Here is a 17,996-nt window from a genome sequence, read left to right as displayed (position 1 = left end):
TACAACAACAAAAAAAGTCAGGAGAAACTGAAAAGAAGGGGGCAGGACCGAATAGAGTGAAAAAAATGCAGGACAGAAATTTCAACTTAAAGGACAAAATTTTTCATCCTACCCCCCATGCATATCAGATCAAATCATTAACTGGGTTGAATCCTTTCTTTAAACAGAACTCAAACAGTACTTTTAGAAAACATGTCATCTTCAAAAATACCAGTCTCATCAGGTGTCCCGCAGGGTACAGTGCTAGGACCAATACTATTCTTAATCTACATAAATGACCTCCCAGATTACATCCAACAAACTAGTAGCAAAATCAGACTCTTTGCAGATGACAGTATAATCTACCGACAAATTAAAACTCAAAACGACTGCCTCAAGCTTCAAGAAGACCTAAAAGCTGCCATACAATGGAGAAAAGATTGGTTTATGTCTTTCCATCCAGACAAGTGTAACATCATGAATATAACAACAAAAAGAAATCCCATCCACTTTTATTACAACATGTATGGACACATCTTAGAATCGGTAAAACATGCAAAATACTTAGGTATCACAATCTCAGCAGACCTAAAATGGAACACCCACATCCAACAAACCGCGGCAACAGCAAATAAATCCTTAAGTTTCATCAGAAGAAACCTTAAAGTCCAATCGCAAACAATTAAAGAAAGAGCGTATACGGCGTACCAATCACTTATAAGATCTACTAGATAAGACCAAAGTTAGAATACTGTATGGGACCAATTTACAAACGAAAACATAAAATCACTAGAAAAATACAGAGACGGGCGGCAAGGTACGTGTCTGTGCAATAGACATCACAACACCATGCAGCAGTGGGTCTGAGATGCTAGACACCATGAAATGGCAAACGCTTACAAGAACGCAGACTATAAACAAGGCTTAATTATAATGTGCCACAAAATTGTAAATGAAAATATAGCCATTCCATCGCATAATGTATTACAACAGAGTCAGTCTACTACGAGATTCACCAATAACGAATCCTGCAGACAAATTCAATGAAATAAAGACAGCTATACATTTTCTTTTTTCTGTCAAACCACCAAAGACTGGAGAAAATTATCCTCTGAAATCAGTACTAAAAACACTACTATAGAAAACTTCACAGTTGGTGCACTCACTCACGATGTGCTCCTTGATACTTACCCTCATCTGAAATAAACACATACTCTTGTTTTTATCTCATACCAAAAATATAAAAATAAAAAATGTAATATTTAAAACTAAATAAAAAATTGTATACTTGAATTAAAAACGAAGAAAAATTGTAAAAATTGAAAATACGAAAATATATGACTAAAAACAACTTTGAACAAGAAATATTTTGTAAATCTATGTTTTGACAAAAAAAAATTATCCATATAAATTTATTTAGAAACATTTACCAGGCATGCGCCGGAAAGTAAACATCAGTACCAATCGTAACTACTCGGCCATTCTCGCTATGCAGTTCTGTTCTGTTCTGTTCTGTTCTGTTCTGTACAGGTATTCACCTCCGTTTAATCGGAGCACTCCACTTATCGGATGAGCAATTTAATTTACACACCGAGATTGCGGATATCTTTATATTTACATTAAAAATATGTACGACTAAAAGAAATATTTTAAAAGTCTTAAAATATTACGACGATAATAAGTTAAAAATATTATGTACACATCACAATTGCGGTAATAAGAATCAACACGATATCACGGTAAAAATGTATGCAGCTAATGTTCACCACTTGTATCACAATAAAAATGTACACAGCACAAGTTGCAAATACAATATCACGATAAGAAATGTACACAGAACTATTGCGGCAATAGCGTTCACCACTATATTATGATAAAAATGTTATTTACAGCTTATTTAATAAAACTATAAGTGCCCTGCCAAGGCTATCATTAAAAGTATAAATCACGCACTTCTTAATAGACTGATACAAGTTAGCTTGGCATCCCATGCAGACTGTACAGACTATATTGGATATTGCTCTTGATTTGAAGATATTATAGAGTGTACTAGTTAGCTTGGCATCCCATGCAGACAGTACACACCATATATTTACGATTTCGGTGTTATATTACTTGAAAACTTTAACAGTTAAAATCTAGAACATTTTAGTAAGACTTATTTGCTATTGTATTTAAATATATACTTTAGATTTATAAAAGTTAAAATCTAAAATAATTAGAGCCTTCATACATTTCTTTTACTTGATGTCACATAAAAGTTTTGTTCGCTTTATATGTAACTGGTAGCAAAGATCTTGTGTTTGCCTTTCTATATCCAGTAGCTTGTCCATTGGCTGATTATTCAGTATATTTGTCTTAGAACAATCCAGTATAATTTCCATCAGTATTTCATCATTACTGACGTCGATTGTACCACCCCCTTCTATCTCTCTTAGCTTGTTGACTAGCTTCGCCATGCATTTTTGTCGTACATCACCTAGCCTAGTACATTCCAGGAGAAAATGTTCAAGGGTTTCATCATTGTCCTTACATAGCTTACAGTTAGGCAGTACTATATTTTTACTGAATTTTGCTTTTATACTTTGAAGCATGTAGGTACCAGTTACTAGCTTACATTTCAATTCCGCTTTTTTGATGTCATATTGATTATTTCGAACACATTTCCAAATGTTATGCGGATTATTTACCGGATTATTTTGCAACGATAAATGTTTGAGTGTTGATTTTGTATTACATTCTTCTGTCCAAATTGAAGACCAGTAATCATTTATGGCTTTTTGAAGTTGTTTTTTCCAAATATATTTTGATGGAGGATTTTTCATAATTTCTTCTGCTGTTGGGAGTTGATATTTTTGTAAAATTTTGCTTATACGACAGATGAAGGAATTGTCAAATTCTGTGCTGATTTCTAGTTCCCATTCTAGGATTTGATGTTCTATTGAGCCATCTAGGCGAGAAATTGAGAGAAATAAGGCTAGCATGTTTTTGTCCAGTACCGATTCAATGGGTTCAGCTCCTATTAGTATACATACTGCTGCAGATGCTGTCCTATCTGATAGACATTGTAATTGTTTGAACATTTTCCTCTGTAACTTTTCTAGTTCAGATACATCCTTTTTCATGCATATTTGTACTTCGAGTCCATAAAGATAGCGGGGGACAACATATGTTTTCCAGATCTTTTTAAGTACCAGCGGTGACATTCCTGTTCTGGCATGTAGGCCAGAACCTAGCAAGGCATATATAGTTTGCCGGCCAGTTTTTAGCCTTTCGTCCAAGTTGACTTTGCCATTTGTTGCCCTGGTGATACCTAGATGCTTCAGCTTTTCTACTCTTTTTATTTCTTTTCCATTGAAGCTGTATGAATGCGTTTGTTGCTTTAATCCTTTAGATACGCACATTATCTCTGATTTGTCTGGATTAATTTTGACCATGTCTCTTTTAGTGTGGAAGTCTATAATATTGAGCATTGCCTGTAAATCTGACCGCTCACCCAGTAAGGCAATATCGTCCGCACATGTAGGAGAGCCTACTTGTATGTTGCCTATTTTTGCGCCTAGATTACTACTGGATATTGCATTGAGAATGGTATTATTGTATCGCTTGTATAGCAGAGATGATAATTTTGCTCCTTGACGAACCCCTTGCATGATATTGATACTTTCTGATGTTTCATTATTCCACTTGATTTTGAGAGACAGATCTTGATAGATGTTCCGTAGTAGGATCCACATATCGCCCTCAATTCCATCATGATAAAGCTTATTTAACATGATCTCATGACTCAGGGTGTCAAATGCCTTTTCTGCATCCAGTGCAACAAGTTCTAATAATATTTGAAGAAGACGATATATTAGAATAGTTTCAGTTGTAATAAAGGCTGCGAAGAGGCTTGATGCGCCTTCTGTAAACCCTCTCTGTAATGGATTTTGTGATGGTAGTAGCTCATATTCTAGCCTTCCTTTAACGATTGATTCAAAGATTTTAGAAAAGATACTTGTTACAACAATTCCCCTGTAATTTCCAGGTACGGTTTTATCCTTCTTCTTTTTAAGAACAGGTGTTAATAAACCATTTTTTAGATTTTTCGGAACATCCAAATCGGAGAAAATATCATTGATTATGCTTGCGATTTCTTCTGATAATTCATCTACAGCATATTTGTAATGTTCAGAACATATACCATTTTCGTCTGATGTTTTGCCAGTGCTTAGGTTCTTAATTGCACTCAGTAAGGTCTAGATCACTCACCTGCTGATTGAGCACCTGCTGATATAGCACCATCAGCTGGCGATACGGCACCTTTTTGGGAAAATTTGATTTGCCTCCCTTTGCACAGTGTCTTAATTTTTCAGAGAAAAACCATTATGATATAATTTAACAAATTGCCAAAAAAAACATTGTGTTCTTCCACAACCATTTTTATATATATCCACAAATGTGTATTTTCACATACAGATCTAATTTACAATTATTTTCTTCTCATATTAAGATAATTTAAATTGTTTTGTCGGGATTTGTTTGAATAAATACTTTGAAAATGTAATTTTTTTTAAATTGGCTTTGTAGTATCTCCTTTAGATTAAAATAATATGTAAACTATAAGCTAAAAGAATAAGATTTAATTTTCGTTCTTAATATTTTTTATATAAATTACCAATAACGATGTCTGACCTGTCATATATATAAATGAAGTTCTGGATGGGATGTTTATATATATTAGAGAATAATAGACAAAGACAACAGAATGGAAACAAAAAAGGGAATAAAAAAATAGGTAATAATATATGTAAACAACAAGTTAAAGACAAAAATGTAAACCTCGTTCTAATTAGAAAAACAATGGTGCCTGTCATACACATGCATACAGGTCTGGGTGGGTTGTTGATATAACAGAAAATAATGGAAATAAAAGACAGAATGAACAAAAATGAATAGACAATAATATTAAGGGAAAAGAAGATAATAACTTAATGAACATATAGATAGAGCAGGATGAAATAGCTGCCTCTAAAGCTAGATTGATCAACAAATACACACTTGGATATCCACAAAAAGTCTGATAAGAAGGCAATCGAAAATAAATCAAGACCACTTAGAAATAACACTTGTAAGGTTTTTTTTCACGGTATCTTATACAATTTTACTAACTGGGTGATAAGTTCTATTCAGACAAAAACTACAGTTACCATCATCCGCTTGTCAACAGTGAAACTGTAGACGCATTTTTCGCGAATTTATAGTTTGTCAAAGTTTATGCAAACTTTGCAAACGTATGTTAGAAACAAAGGATATAAACGTGTGCTCGCTGAACCGTTTTTGTTAGAAAGAAATGCACTCTAAATACGGAACAATTTCAGTTTTTTGTGGGGTTGTGTTGATCAGTCTTAAGTTTTATATGTGTGTGCTTTGTGTACTTTTGTTTGTTGGTCATTTTTTCTTTTCTCCATGTTGTTGTCAGTTTATTTTCGATTTGTTAGTTTGAATATCCCTATGATATCTTTTGCATCTTATTTGTTTTCAATTATAGTAAAACAGCTTGCTGAATGAGTGACGATACTTTCAGTTCTTTCTATTATAGAAATAATAATCCACGACTAAAGGCTTGAATTTTCAGAGAAGAATTAAGCGCGTTACATTCAAAGCTCTGTGGACAATTTAATTTTGAGAAACCGTAGGACTTGACTACAGCTAACTTTAAAACAGCATTGTTAGAATCGTATATCCATGTAGGCTCCAGATTTTCCGCCAGTTTTATCACATCAACTTTGAATTTGTATTTATTATTATCAAAGTCTTGTAGAGCATATATGATAATGCTTTTCTGACGTTAATACCAACAATGTTCGTCATGATTGTAATCAGACGAGAAAGACTTTGTAAAGTGTGGGATTTGGTCATTTTTTACATAAAAATAAAGTGTATCCAAGTTTCTATGTATCGTTCCAATGTTTTTTTTATTGGTTGTTGTCGATACTTTTTTTCCCATCGGGATTTTTTTACGTTTTCTTTTCATTAAGCAAGAAAAATCACCAATTCAGATAAACACAAGATACACCACTTCACTAATCATAATTAGAAGCATTAAAAAAAAAGAAACACTGATATGATAACAAAAAACATTTTCCCCAAAATGAATTACTCCACAACCTAACTAGAATCGAGGCGAATTTCAATCTTTTTAGGCCGTATGTAGATTTGTTTGTGTTGTTGGATTATTGTCTAATCAGAGACATATTATATGTCTCAGGTTATTGACGTTTATCAAACATATCTAAAATTTGTTTTAATAAGAAAAGTCGAACAGACTATAGTGAATCGCATGATCGACGAACGTTAATGGTCCCAAGTAAAAATCGGGGATTCACAAGAAGCTCTCAAGAGCCTGAATCGCTCATGTTATTTTTTGGCTTAAATCTTTCACTAATGAATATTTTTGCTTTTCAATATATATTAATGAGAGGCTTAAAAATGCCATTTAAATGTTCATTGCATCTATCATATTTTCTTCAAAAGCAAATTAATAAATGCATTGCACCCATATGTTCCATTTTAGCCATAGTGTCTATGTTTCTTGACGTACAAGGAAATAAAATACAAAATTTATACCAGATTCATTTGAGAAGGTTTAAAAAACATATACAACTTGTGAAAAACTGTCCTTAAAGTACAATAACTCCTTACAAACTTTTTTGTAGATCTTATTTTGCTGAACATTTTTGCTGTTTACAGTTTATCTTTATCTTCAATAATATTCACGATAATAACCAAAAACTGCAAAATTTCCTTAAAATAACCAATTAAGTGGCAGCAACCTAACAATGAGTGTTCGGTTTGTCTGAAATTTCAGGGCTGATAAATCTTGACGTACAAAACACCCCATGTCAGATTTGTTCTAGATGCTTTAGATTCTGAGATATAAGCCAAAACTGCATATTTGACCCTGGTGGCCATGTTTGTTGATGGATCTAATTATCAGACACAATTCATAAACTAAATTACTACAGTAACATTCTTTCCACGTCCACTTATATTTTTTCCCATCTGATGAGTTAAGCCTTTTTCAACTGATTTTTATAGTTCGTTCTTATGTTGTACTGTTATACCACTGTCCCAGGTTAGGGGAGGGTTGGGATCCCGCTAACATGTTAAACCCCGCCACATTCATGATTTATGTATCTGCCTGTCCCAAGTCAGGAGCCTGTAATTCAGTGGTTGTTGTTTGTTTATGTGTTACATGTTTGTTTTTCGTTCATTTTTTATATAAAAAAAAGGCCGTTAGTTTTCTCGTTTGAATTGTTTTACATTGTCATATTAGACCTTTTATAGCTGACTATGCGGTATGGGCTTTGCTCATTGTTGAAGGCCGTATGGTGACCCATAGTTGTTAATTTCTGTGTTTTTTGGTCTCTTGTGGACAGTTGTCTCATTCATTGGCAATCGTACCACATCTTCTTTTTTATATTTGAAAGTTAAGAAGTATTAGGCACAATAGTTTCAGAGCAGAAGATTTTTAAATGTTAGCAAACCCGATGAACAAATTTTGTAAACTTGTCTTTAAAGGACAATAAGTCCTTAAGGGGTCATTTGAAAATATTGGTCATTTAACTTTTTTGTAGATTTTACTTTGCTGAACATTATTGCTGTTTACAGTTAATATATATCTATAATAATAGTAAAAAAAACAACAACAAAGAACAGCAAAATTTCATTAAAGGGTTGTTCGATTCGTCTGAAAATTTATGGGCTGATAGATCTTAACCAATTTAACAATTCTACCCTTATCAGATGTGCTCTAAAAGCTTTATTTTTTGAGATATAAGCCAAAAACTGCATTTCACCTTATGTTCTATTTTTAGCCATTGTGGCCATGTCGATTGATCAAAACTTCGGATAAACTTTATAAACAAGATACCCTAAGGAACATTTTAGTTAAAGTTTGAAAGTATTTGACCCAGTAGATTTAGAGGAGATGAGTTTTTAATAGTTTACGACGACGGATGCAACGTAATGAAATAAGCTCACATTGGGCCCTTTGGGGCCCGAAGGGCCCCGGTGAGTTAATAAAATGCGCTTGGAGGCAAATACATTTATAACGTGTTGTTATAATTTTTACATTGGATAACCGTGATGGCATTCCAGTATATTGATGTGGCCTAGATTTCCATTACGTAACTTTCGTGCTGGGATTGTAACCGATCTATTAAACTTGAAAAATACGCGGACATTATCAAGTGCAAAATAACATTCCCTATCGCTTGTTATAATTTCATTTTTTAAGGGATACTCCAAAAAATACTTTTTTAGAACATAAATTAAGAATATGAAAATGTTGTGTCGTTAGAAACATATATACAAGTAACAAATCTTTAATATCTATGCACACGCACAGAAAAAGTGTGTTAACGCATGCGGAAGAATATCTTATGAACGTTTGCAATCTCCCATGCAGAGTTATCGGTCCTTGCTCTCTCTCAAAGATAACTCTGCATGGGACATTGAACGTTTTGCGGAAAAATATGAATACTTACTCAAATCCAATCTATTAGAAAATCGAATTATTACAGAAGTGTCCACCATGCACTTGCACTGCACTATGATTAGTATATAGTAGAATAGAAGGGTATACAAATGAATGAAAATTTTATTTACATGATAATAACTATGTCAGATATACAAATATTAATTTAATATATAACAACAAACCAGAGTATACTGATTTGTATCACTACAATATAATACTTATTACGATGAGGTTGAATTCCCTGTCACGCTTAATTATTTCTTGCGTCAGAAGCGCTTTTCTGGATTTACCTTCACCAGGAACGCTCAAAGCCAAACATTTGAAAACCGAAGATGTATAAGTACCGAAACCGTTGTCTTGAAGAGCTATATGTCAAAAATACCAAAAATAAATAGCCAAATTCATCTAAAGCCAACTTTGCCTGAGGGAGTTGAAACCTTAGTTTCTTAATAATTTCAAAATTTATAAACGGACAATTTTAGTAAAGTTTGTTAAATCATGTCAGTACCGAAATACTGACTGACTACTGAGCTGATGATACCCTCAGGGACTGATAGTCCACCAGCAGAGGTATCGACCTTGTTATGTATAACCTTGTTATGCTTGGACATTTTTCAGACCGTTTACAAAAATACCTTTTTTCGGATAACGGTTTCAGTGATATTGATTTTGCTTTAATACGCGAATAACTATAACAATAGCAATATTCTTATGAAGTTTTACGATGATCGGAGAAAAAATACCATAGGGAAAAACGGAACTCTGATCTTTTGCACACAAAATGAAACGTTGGACATAACGTTTTTGCGTAAAAACGGGATAATTAAGTGTTATAATTCCTGGTAATTTAAATTTCGGTCCCTTTGTTGTCCTCACTTAGGAAAATGCCTGTGATATATTCTAGGTTGCGACACGTTTGATGAGTTCTACGATGGCCTTCGGACATATCATAGTCATAAGACTGCTTCGATAAACAGGCATTAGTAATATAACTTCATACTATATTCTAATATGACGTGCTTCTTTCGCTTTGTGAACAAACCAATACTCTAAATCCAATAAAATTTGTTTGCACATGCGTATATTGATCTCTTCGGAATAACGAATTTATCAAATTATCATGCACTTAATATATTTCCTTAACTTTTAAACACTTTCAAACTCTTAAATGGTGCACATGATGTTACTAATTCATTTATTATGAATTAACGTAATGTGTTGCATTCCGAAAATGACATATTTGACTGCCAACCATTCACGCTGGTTGTTCAAACTCCTCCCTCTGAAAAATCACAGTGCCAGCCGTTTGCTTCTTTACAAACAAAAAAGGGAGGTTCATGGAAGAGCCTACACGAACGATTTTACACTTATACTTATCGGACATAGAAATTACCTTAATTGTCCTATTCAGAATCGAAATAATTGATGCAAGCTATACTTTATTGTAGTTATAACATGGGTAGGCATTATTAAAAAAAAGAGGGACGAAAGATACCAAAGGGACAGTCAAACTCATAAATCGAAAATAAACTGACAACGCCATGGCTAAAAATGAAAAAGACAAACAGACAAACAATAATACACTTGACACAACATAGAAAACTAAAGAACAAACAACACATATTCGTGTTATTTTAGCCCCCACTATCGCATGGGCAAAAGAATCACGAATCTAAGGGCGATGTCTTCTTGCGCCAAAAAGTAACTCATTTGCAACACAACTTAATTGCGCCAATACTTCTTTTGCGCCACCTAATTTTCAAAACTATAGGTATCATTTGCGCCAATAAAGTAATCATCCTCATAAAATTATCCCGCTTTCTGGCTCGTTACACAATACAAAGTCATCATCTTTGTTTGTAACAACACCAATATCATCCAATATTCTGTGAAATTCTGCTTGACTTTTAGGTTGAGCCCGATGCAGTTTTATTCTCTCCATATACATTGACTGACGCACATATCTTAAATCTTTCTTTTCTAAATTTTCTTCTTCAATTTTGAAGAGCTCTGATTTTTTTTATTTTAAAAGGTCGCTCTGGCAACATATCGGTTGCTTTTCTTTTGCACGCAGTTCTCAAAGTTTGACGTTCTTGTTTCTAGACTTTTGTTTCATGACATACATGTAAGTAGTGAGGGCTAAAATAACACGAATATATGTTGTTTGTTCTTAAGTATTCTATTTTGTGTCATGTGTATTATTGTTTGTCTGTTTGTCTTTTTCATTTTTAGCCATGGCGTTGTCAGTTTATTTTCTATTTATGAGTTTGACTGTCCCTTTGGTATCTTTCGTCCCTCTTTTTTTTTTTAATAATGCCTACCCATGTTAAAACTACAATAACGGATTGAAAGAAATTAATAGTCAGGTTGCTGTTGCTGCTAAATCTATATTGCGTTATATTTTTCATCATGCCGAGCACCTCTTTATATGCCAAAAATTAGTAGATCAAATTGAGAAAAAGTGTCATGATAATACTAGTGTGAATACTAATGATTTAAGCATAAAAGAGAGATATAAACTAGTGGTAAAAACAGAATACCGAAATTTATATATTGAAAAATACATACTTCACACTTTATCATTTCAAGAGTCTGAAATAGAGACCTTATTTGTTGACTATAAGAATGACTTTTCTGAAGGTGATTGGAAAAAAATATGCTTATTTGAGCATCATTTTAGCAAAAGTTCATTTTTCAAGGCAGAAGGAACTTATGAAAATATTGTTGAACAGAGACGAAATTTCCTCAGCACACTACAAAATTGTCACTAAATTCAAAGTATGCTTTTAAAGTCCTCAAAAGATTAAATAATTGAAAGAACAAAAAGGAAACAAATTGATGAGACCAAGAGGCAATATCTGCAATTGGAAGAAAACGCCACTATCCCGAACTTTTAGAAACTTTGATACCAGAAATTTTCCCAGATATTTCGAAGATTCATAAACTTATTTGTCTTGATTGTACAAGTGTTTGTCAATATTCAAAGGCTTTACACATTTATATCGAAATTGAAGAGGATGTTATTTTTGAAGACTACATTATTCTTATATCTTCGTATTTGTTAAAAGATCATGAAGAAAAATGTGGTGAAATTGTTTTCCTTCAGCCAGGAACTTTAGACGATTACACAGACAAGTATGACAAGCCAGCCCGGTTTGAATTTAGAGACGATCTACTCTTGAAAAAAGTTAGTAACCGCGTCATTTTTGTTTGGAATATTAATGTCAAGATGAAGTAGACGTTGAAAGTGAGTCTGCTGTTGGAAATTGTCAAACCTGTTACAGTGATTCAATTACAAAGCCATTGAATATGAAAACCTTTGATAATATTACAGAATGAAGTTTAAATGTTCCTATATTTGGTCAACTTTTTTTAGAAACATTCATAAATGAAAAAAGTTTCAGAAGATCAGAAAATTTAGACAAATTTGCTTCATCCAAATTGAAAAAAAATGTATGGCTGTTTTGACACTCTCCTTAACCTGCTGAATAAAAACTACATTGGACTTCTCCAGGACATTAATTCTCAAGAACTTGCCATGAATTACCGATCTATTAGTACAGTTTTTTCTTTCACATCAACATCTGGGGCAACCTTGAGTTTAAATGAATCAGAACAAAGGTTAAAAGAAAAGGCCAGGAGCGACTTGTGCTATTACAACACATACCTTAAAAAGCATGCAATAGCATACGAAACTGTTGCCGGATTGATAAAGAAGGAACTTAGTATCAGGGACTGTATTCTAATCTTGATGATGGACAATTTGGTAAGATTAAAATACCATAATGACCCAGACCCAGGAGAAAGTCGTTCCATGCAAATTTGCACTTTACCAATAACAGTCAAAGGGATGCCTAAAGATGCTCTTATCGTTGAAAGTTGGCACGATGAGCAGGTTTGCGATGGTACTGATTCGTGTGTATGTAAGGAAGACGAGTAGCTGACCAAAGAAGATTTGGAAGACTTGGTTCTTACTCTGAGTCCAGTTGAAGTCGAAGTAAAGAACCGATTTCAGCAACTGATGACCTGGGGTTATGCAAAATTTCTTACAGAAGCTTTTGATAGTAAGTGGTATTTTTAACATAACATAAAAAGATGTTAGTAACTTATAAATACTGTAAGCAGAAAATTTTCTTCTGTAAATGACCATAAATGAGTATAATAAGATTCATATCTACATGTGACATATATAAATGATTTTTAATATGGTCGAATAGCTATGATTGATCTTGAAAGTTAAACAAAATTGTAAAATAAAACAGGACTCAGGGTGGGATATGTAGCTATTCTGGAGCAGCCTTCGTGGACATCTAGTCTAATCTTTGGAATTATTTTTATTGAAATATTTTTATAGATGGCATTTAGAACACACTTGCTGTTCAAACTGTTGAAAACCCAGACACAACATTGGAGACATCATTTGCTTCCTTAAAGGTGGTCGATGAAGATGACACTCTGCCTCTGTATGCAGATGAAATGGCCCTAAGCAACGATTTGGACCAGCTAAATGAGATGGAAAATGAAAACTTTCTTGGTGCATCTTCTTTAGAAAAGCCTGCTAGTGAATTACATGTGAGTACTTTAATGATCTTTTATTCTATTTTCTCGATAACTAAGAAATATCACTTAAGATACCCAAAGTATGCACTAGTATGCAACCTATTGTTTTTTTCTGTGTTTGTTTTTAAGAGGTGTTTTGATTAACCTATATTCAAAGGTTGCAAACTTAATTCCTAAAATGTTTGCCCATTATCATACAATAAATTATATACATATACATGTTCATAAATTGACACAAAAATACCATACACTCTTTCAAGAATGTGTGTTTCAGGTCTATACAATTGTTTTTTTATATATAAGGCACCCATTTTCAGGCCGGTTCGCTACCTGGTGTTATAGTTTTTCAATTTTGAAGCTCATCAACCTGGTCATAAAAATATAGATATGCAAGAAGACACTTGTCTTCAGACTCACATATAAGGTCATTTTTATACAAAAGAGTCTTTTTACTGTCACCATAATATTATAAATTGAAAAATTCCAAACACATGCATTTATACTGTTTTGATTTGCTTATCAACTGTCTTACTCATCTTTTTTTCTCGATTGATGAAAAAGAAGAGAAATTTGAACAGATTTTTGAGTCGCGAAACGTAAATGTTGAAGATCTAATATGTCTTTAGATGATTCCTTCAATTTTACCAGTCTAAATTTTGAAGAAGATGACGAAAGTCACACTGAAGGAATTCTAAACACACTTCAATTCACAATTTTTAACCGCCACCCCTTTTGGCACGACATCCACCACCAGCTACAGGGAAAGATGATGATATTTTAAAGTTGATGGAAATTCTTGACATCTTAGTGAAAACAGACCATATCAACATGCAAAAAAAATCATGAAAAAATCTTATTTTGACCAGACAACAAAATAGGAAGTAATCTATTAAAACTAAGAGAAACAAACAAAAAATACCAGCATTTTTTACCAGAATTTCCTTTACTTCATTTGAGAAAATCGAAAATAAATAACCTCTGCAGCGTATACCAGCATGCTGGAATAGTACATATATTCAAGTACATGAGGGACGACAATGTTAAGGAATGGAAGAAGCTGATCAACCCTGACAACATTGACAAGGCTACTAGATATATAAGACGACTGTCATTATCCCTACATTTGGCCTTCATTTGCAAATTTATGCAAACATTGTCAATAGAAGATGCTGAAGTTATGTAGGAACACATCACAAACAAACCCATCTTTGGGACAAAATGGGAAACAGACTTTGGGTTGTTTATGGAGAAGGGAAAAGCAGATAATGCCACTTTTGCATTGCATGTTGACATGATGGACCACTCTGATGAGGTGTGTGCTATCGCCTTTGCAGAAAGGCTTGGAGGGGATCCTGGCTATAACTTACTATTATCAGCTGTAAAGACATCACTCCCATTTTCTTTTCTCAATGGAGCATCATCTTATGCAGCATATTGCTCAAAACTCCTCCATGAACACTTCAAATCGGGACCATTTTATAGACTTATGAAAACAACTCTGTTCACAACGCCACATAAAGGAAGCAATGTCAACTTTGCGTTGGATTCTCAGAGAGAAATGGACCATCAAGATGTAATCAAAGCATTCAGATCCGGTGCAACAGTAACATCAGTTATACCAAGAATGTCCTTGATAGACACTTTAAATGAGGTCCATGATTTGACCGTTAAAAATACATCAGGGCATAATATTTCAACTCAGGAGAAATCACAGGAAGAGCTGCTTGGCATTGTTATGTCTGAAACTGATATAAAGTATATTTTACGGATGACATCTCTTATTTTGAGGCGTGATGGAATTTCAACAGAAAAAAATCTAACAGTTTTCAATGTTTATGAACTGTTTCCTGAAATTCTTCCTGAAAGTGTTCTTGATGAAACAACCAAAGAAGTAGGAAGATATCTCATTAAAAAGTTTGTTGCAGAGAACAATCTATTTGGCTACACAAAGTCTGATATACCACCAAAGGCTGAAGTTAAAGGACCAAGTGTGTTGATACAACGGCTTAAACAATCGAAAGGTGTGACAATAAGGCGGGTGCCAGTAAAGAAGAAACAGAGCATGAAATCAGAGAGGGATATGAAGGAAGACAAGAGGAAAAAGGAAGTTACAAGAAAATCATTACAGATCGATCGTTTATCATCTGCAATGAACACCTGTCAAGCAATTGTAAAGCCGGACTGCTCTAAACCAAAGGTACAAAAAGCAACAGGAATACAAAAAGCCTTGATGCAGCTCTTGGTGAAAAGTATGACACAATTGTCGGACAAAACCGTGAGATTTGGATTTAAACGATGGAAAGCTGACATTGGAAAACAACAATTTGATCACTCTTAGTAGCCCTCATATACCTGTTGATGTACAAAGAACAGTCAAGTTCGCAACATTGGAGTTTGCAGGATTCAAGTTTTCATCACTGATGATTTGCTCACACTGGTACAGAGTACTTGCATCACATCAAACAAAATATAATCAAGATTAAGCATCAATTACCATGTTTAAAGCATTTAGTTATTTGTAAGAAGTACAAATTTACACCAGATGATTTTAAAGCAGCAACTCGTGCACAGCGCAAGGTGACTTCAAATTACTCCATTTCACACTTGAAAACATCGGAAGAATTTCTAAGCTCTGATAAGTTTGATAAACCATCATTGGTTGGTACATCTGAGGGGAAAAGTTTAGCCAGTACATATTTAACTAAAAATGTTGAAGATCTATGCATAAAGGAAAATTTAACTATTGATGTAGACAGTGAACTGCACATTACAACCTGCTATTGTAAAGATAAACCATGCAAATGCTCTCCATTTTGCACCCCTGTTAGGGCATATTTTGATGCACGAGATGGTTTTACAAGAAAAGAACTGCTGCATGATATTAAACAATGTAAAGGAGAGGCAGAAATGTCGCAACTGATTGGCTTATCAACTTTCCAACTCAACTTTTACAAGGCGATTCATGTGCAAGTATAGTGTCCTCCGGTGATATTGATGCTGTAGTTCTACATTTATTTACACTATCACATTTATGGCCAAAAAATGAAAATGCATCCTACAAGAATACAGTTTACGTTATTTTAAAGAAGGCAAATCATATGTTTGACATCTATAATATTACAGCAATTTTGGAAACACTTGAGAAAAAAACTTTGGACAAGCATATTGGTATAAAAGTTGCTATTGCACTAAGTCTAGGAGGAAATGATTTTCTGCCTAAATTTCATTCTATCTCTCATTCTACAAAATTGGACACCTATATGAACATTGAAAGCATTAATCGACTTTTAATACAAATCACTGAAGAAAACAACAAGGTTGCATGTATACTATTTGACACAAGAGTCTACAAAGAATACTTAAAACACATCTACTTCCCAAAGAACTATTCCCCTGTCAGTTTAACATACCAGGAAGTCAGACAGATATCCATCCAACTACTTAGCAAAAAACAAAAAGACGGAACAAGAAATCCACAGTTATGGTTGCCACCAGAGTCAGTTGTAGAAAGACTAGCTCGAAATGTATCTTGCCTTATTAAATACTATTTGTCAGCAGGCAACCATTCTGCACAACTTCCTGACTTTTTAACTGAGGGATGTCTTGTTAAAACAAGTACAGGAGAAATTGAGTACGACTTTGGTGATGATGCTTACGTCAAAGATATTCATTCTGTAATTACAATTCCACAAGAAGACATAATGCTGAAGATAAGCGGTAAGAAGAAAACGACTAAACGGAAGATGTTAGCTACACCTCAGAAAGGAAGGAATAGGAAAATGAAACCAAAAGCTTCAACACCAAAGTAAGTTGAATTTTCTAACTTTAATTCTTATCCCTACCTATTTATGTATTTCATTAATAATTTGATAAATAAAAAAAATAGAATAGATTGATTGTTGGTTACTTAAATTCCAGTGGCAAATATGTCATACATGTTCATGACGGATAAAAAAACATGATATAAATGCAAGCGCTATTCTGAAGTTAACTTCATAAGAAATGCTGAATATTTGAAAGCCCAGGATGTAAGATTTTGTTAATGAAGTTTACATCAATTTACAAGTTTGTAAACCAATGCAGAAGTGTGGTATACTTTTCAAAATTTTAAAAGTCAAATTAAAATACTGCAAAAAAAAAAGAAAAGAAAAAAAGTAGTATTTAAAGGACAGGCGACATTATATAAGAAATACACTTTTGTGAATTAATACATTCATTTATTTCAATTTTATTATGGAATTTTGCTTTTTATTAATGTTTATTGTGAAATAATTAAAAAATGTAGCCCATTTTATAAAGAAAGTAATGTACCACGAACATAATACTCTTAAATTACCAGAACTTTCTCTATAGATCCTGTTAAAATTGTATAAAACAAATAATTTTCTGCTTTTATGCATAATTAGCTAATTCAAATGTTAAATAAAACCTTTTTAAAATTCATTAAGAACAAAGTATTAAACAATTTATTATATATATTTATATATTATTTACTCAATTTGAAATTTTTTTTATTTTTTTTTTAGATTGCTTCTTTTTCAGAAAATCATCAGCAGAATCTGGAACATCTGTTAACAATAACTAGATTAGAACACTTGTCTGTAATTTATGTGTAAATATTATATGTCATGGAAAGTGTGCCTAGTTATATATAATTGACTTCTTATCTGATGACATGCTGTGATAAGATTTCTCAGATTTTGAGGAAAATGACCCTTGTGTGTTTGACTGATAAAGTAAAGCCTGCATCAATCATTTCTCAATTTTATGTTCTAATCAGTGTATAATACAGAAAATTCTTAAATTTTACAACTGCTAAATCAGTTAATTCAAAAAATGTGAACAATCTCAAATTTGCAGTTATTATCCATGTTTTCATTCAGTAAAAGTGTTCTATTTCTATTGATCGTTTGTTTAATGTAATTTATTA

At 33.2% G+C, this 17,996-nt stretch overlaps 1 protein-coding gene across 1 annotated transcript; it reads left to right on the top strand.

Annotated features, from left to right (window-relative positions):
* Positions 1–16,027: 16,027 nt before the first annotated feature.
* On the top strand, positions 16,028–17,776 carry LOC139522441 (uncharacterized). Its single transcript, XM_071315948.1, has 2 exons — positions 16,028–16,871; positions 17,609–17,776. Exons 1-2 carry the CDS (start codon positions 16,165–16,167, stop codon positions 17,649–17,651), a joined length of 750 nt encoding a protein of 249 aa, XP_071172049.1. The 5' UTR covers positions 16,028–16,164; the 3' UTR covers positions 17,652–17,776.
* Positions 17,777–17,996: the final 220 nt, after the last annotated feature.

Source organism: Mytilus edulis, chromosome 5 (genome assembly GCF_963676685.1).
Source record: "Mytilus edulis chromosome 5, xbMytEdul2.2, whole genome shotgun sequence".
NCBI lineage: Eukaryota > Metazoa > Mollusca > Bivalvia > Mytilida > Mytilidae > Mytilus > Mytilus edulis.
Note: the sequence above shows the minus strand (reverse complement) of the source record. Positions and strands in the feature narration are given on the sequence as shown.

Coding starts and splice junctions, on each gene's coding strand:
- LOC139522441 (XM_071315948.1), top strand. CDS start 16,165: ATGTTTGACATCTATAATATTACAGCAATTTTGGAAACACTTGAGAAA. Junction 16,872..17,608: donor CCAAAAGCTTCAACACCAAA/GTAAGTTGAATT, acceptor CTTCTTTTTCAG/AAAATCATCAGCAGAATCTG.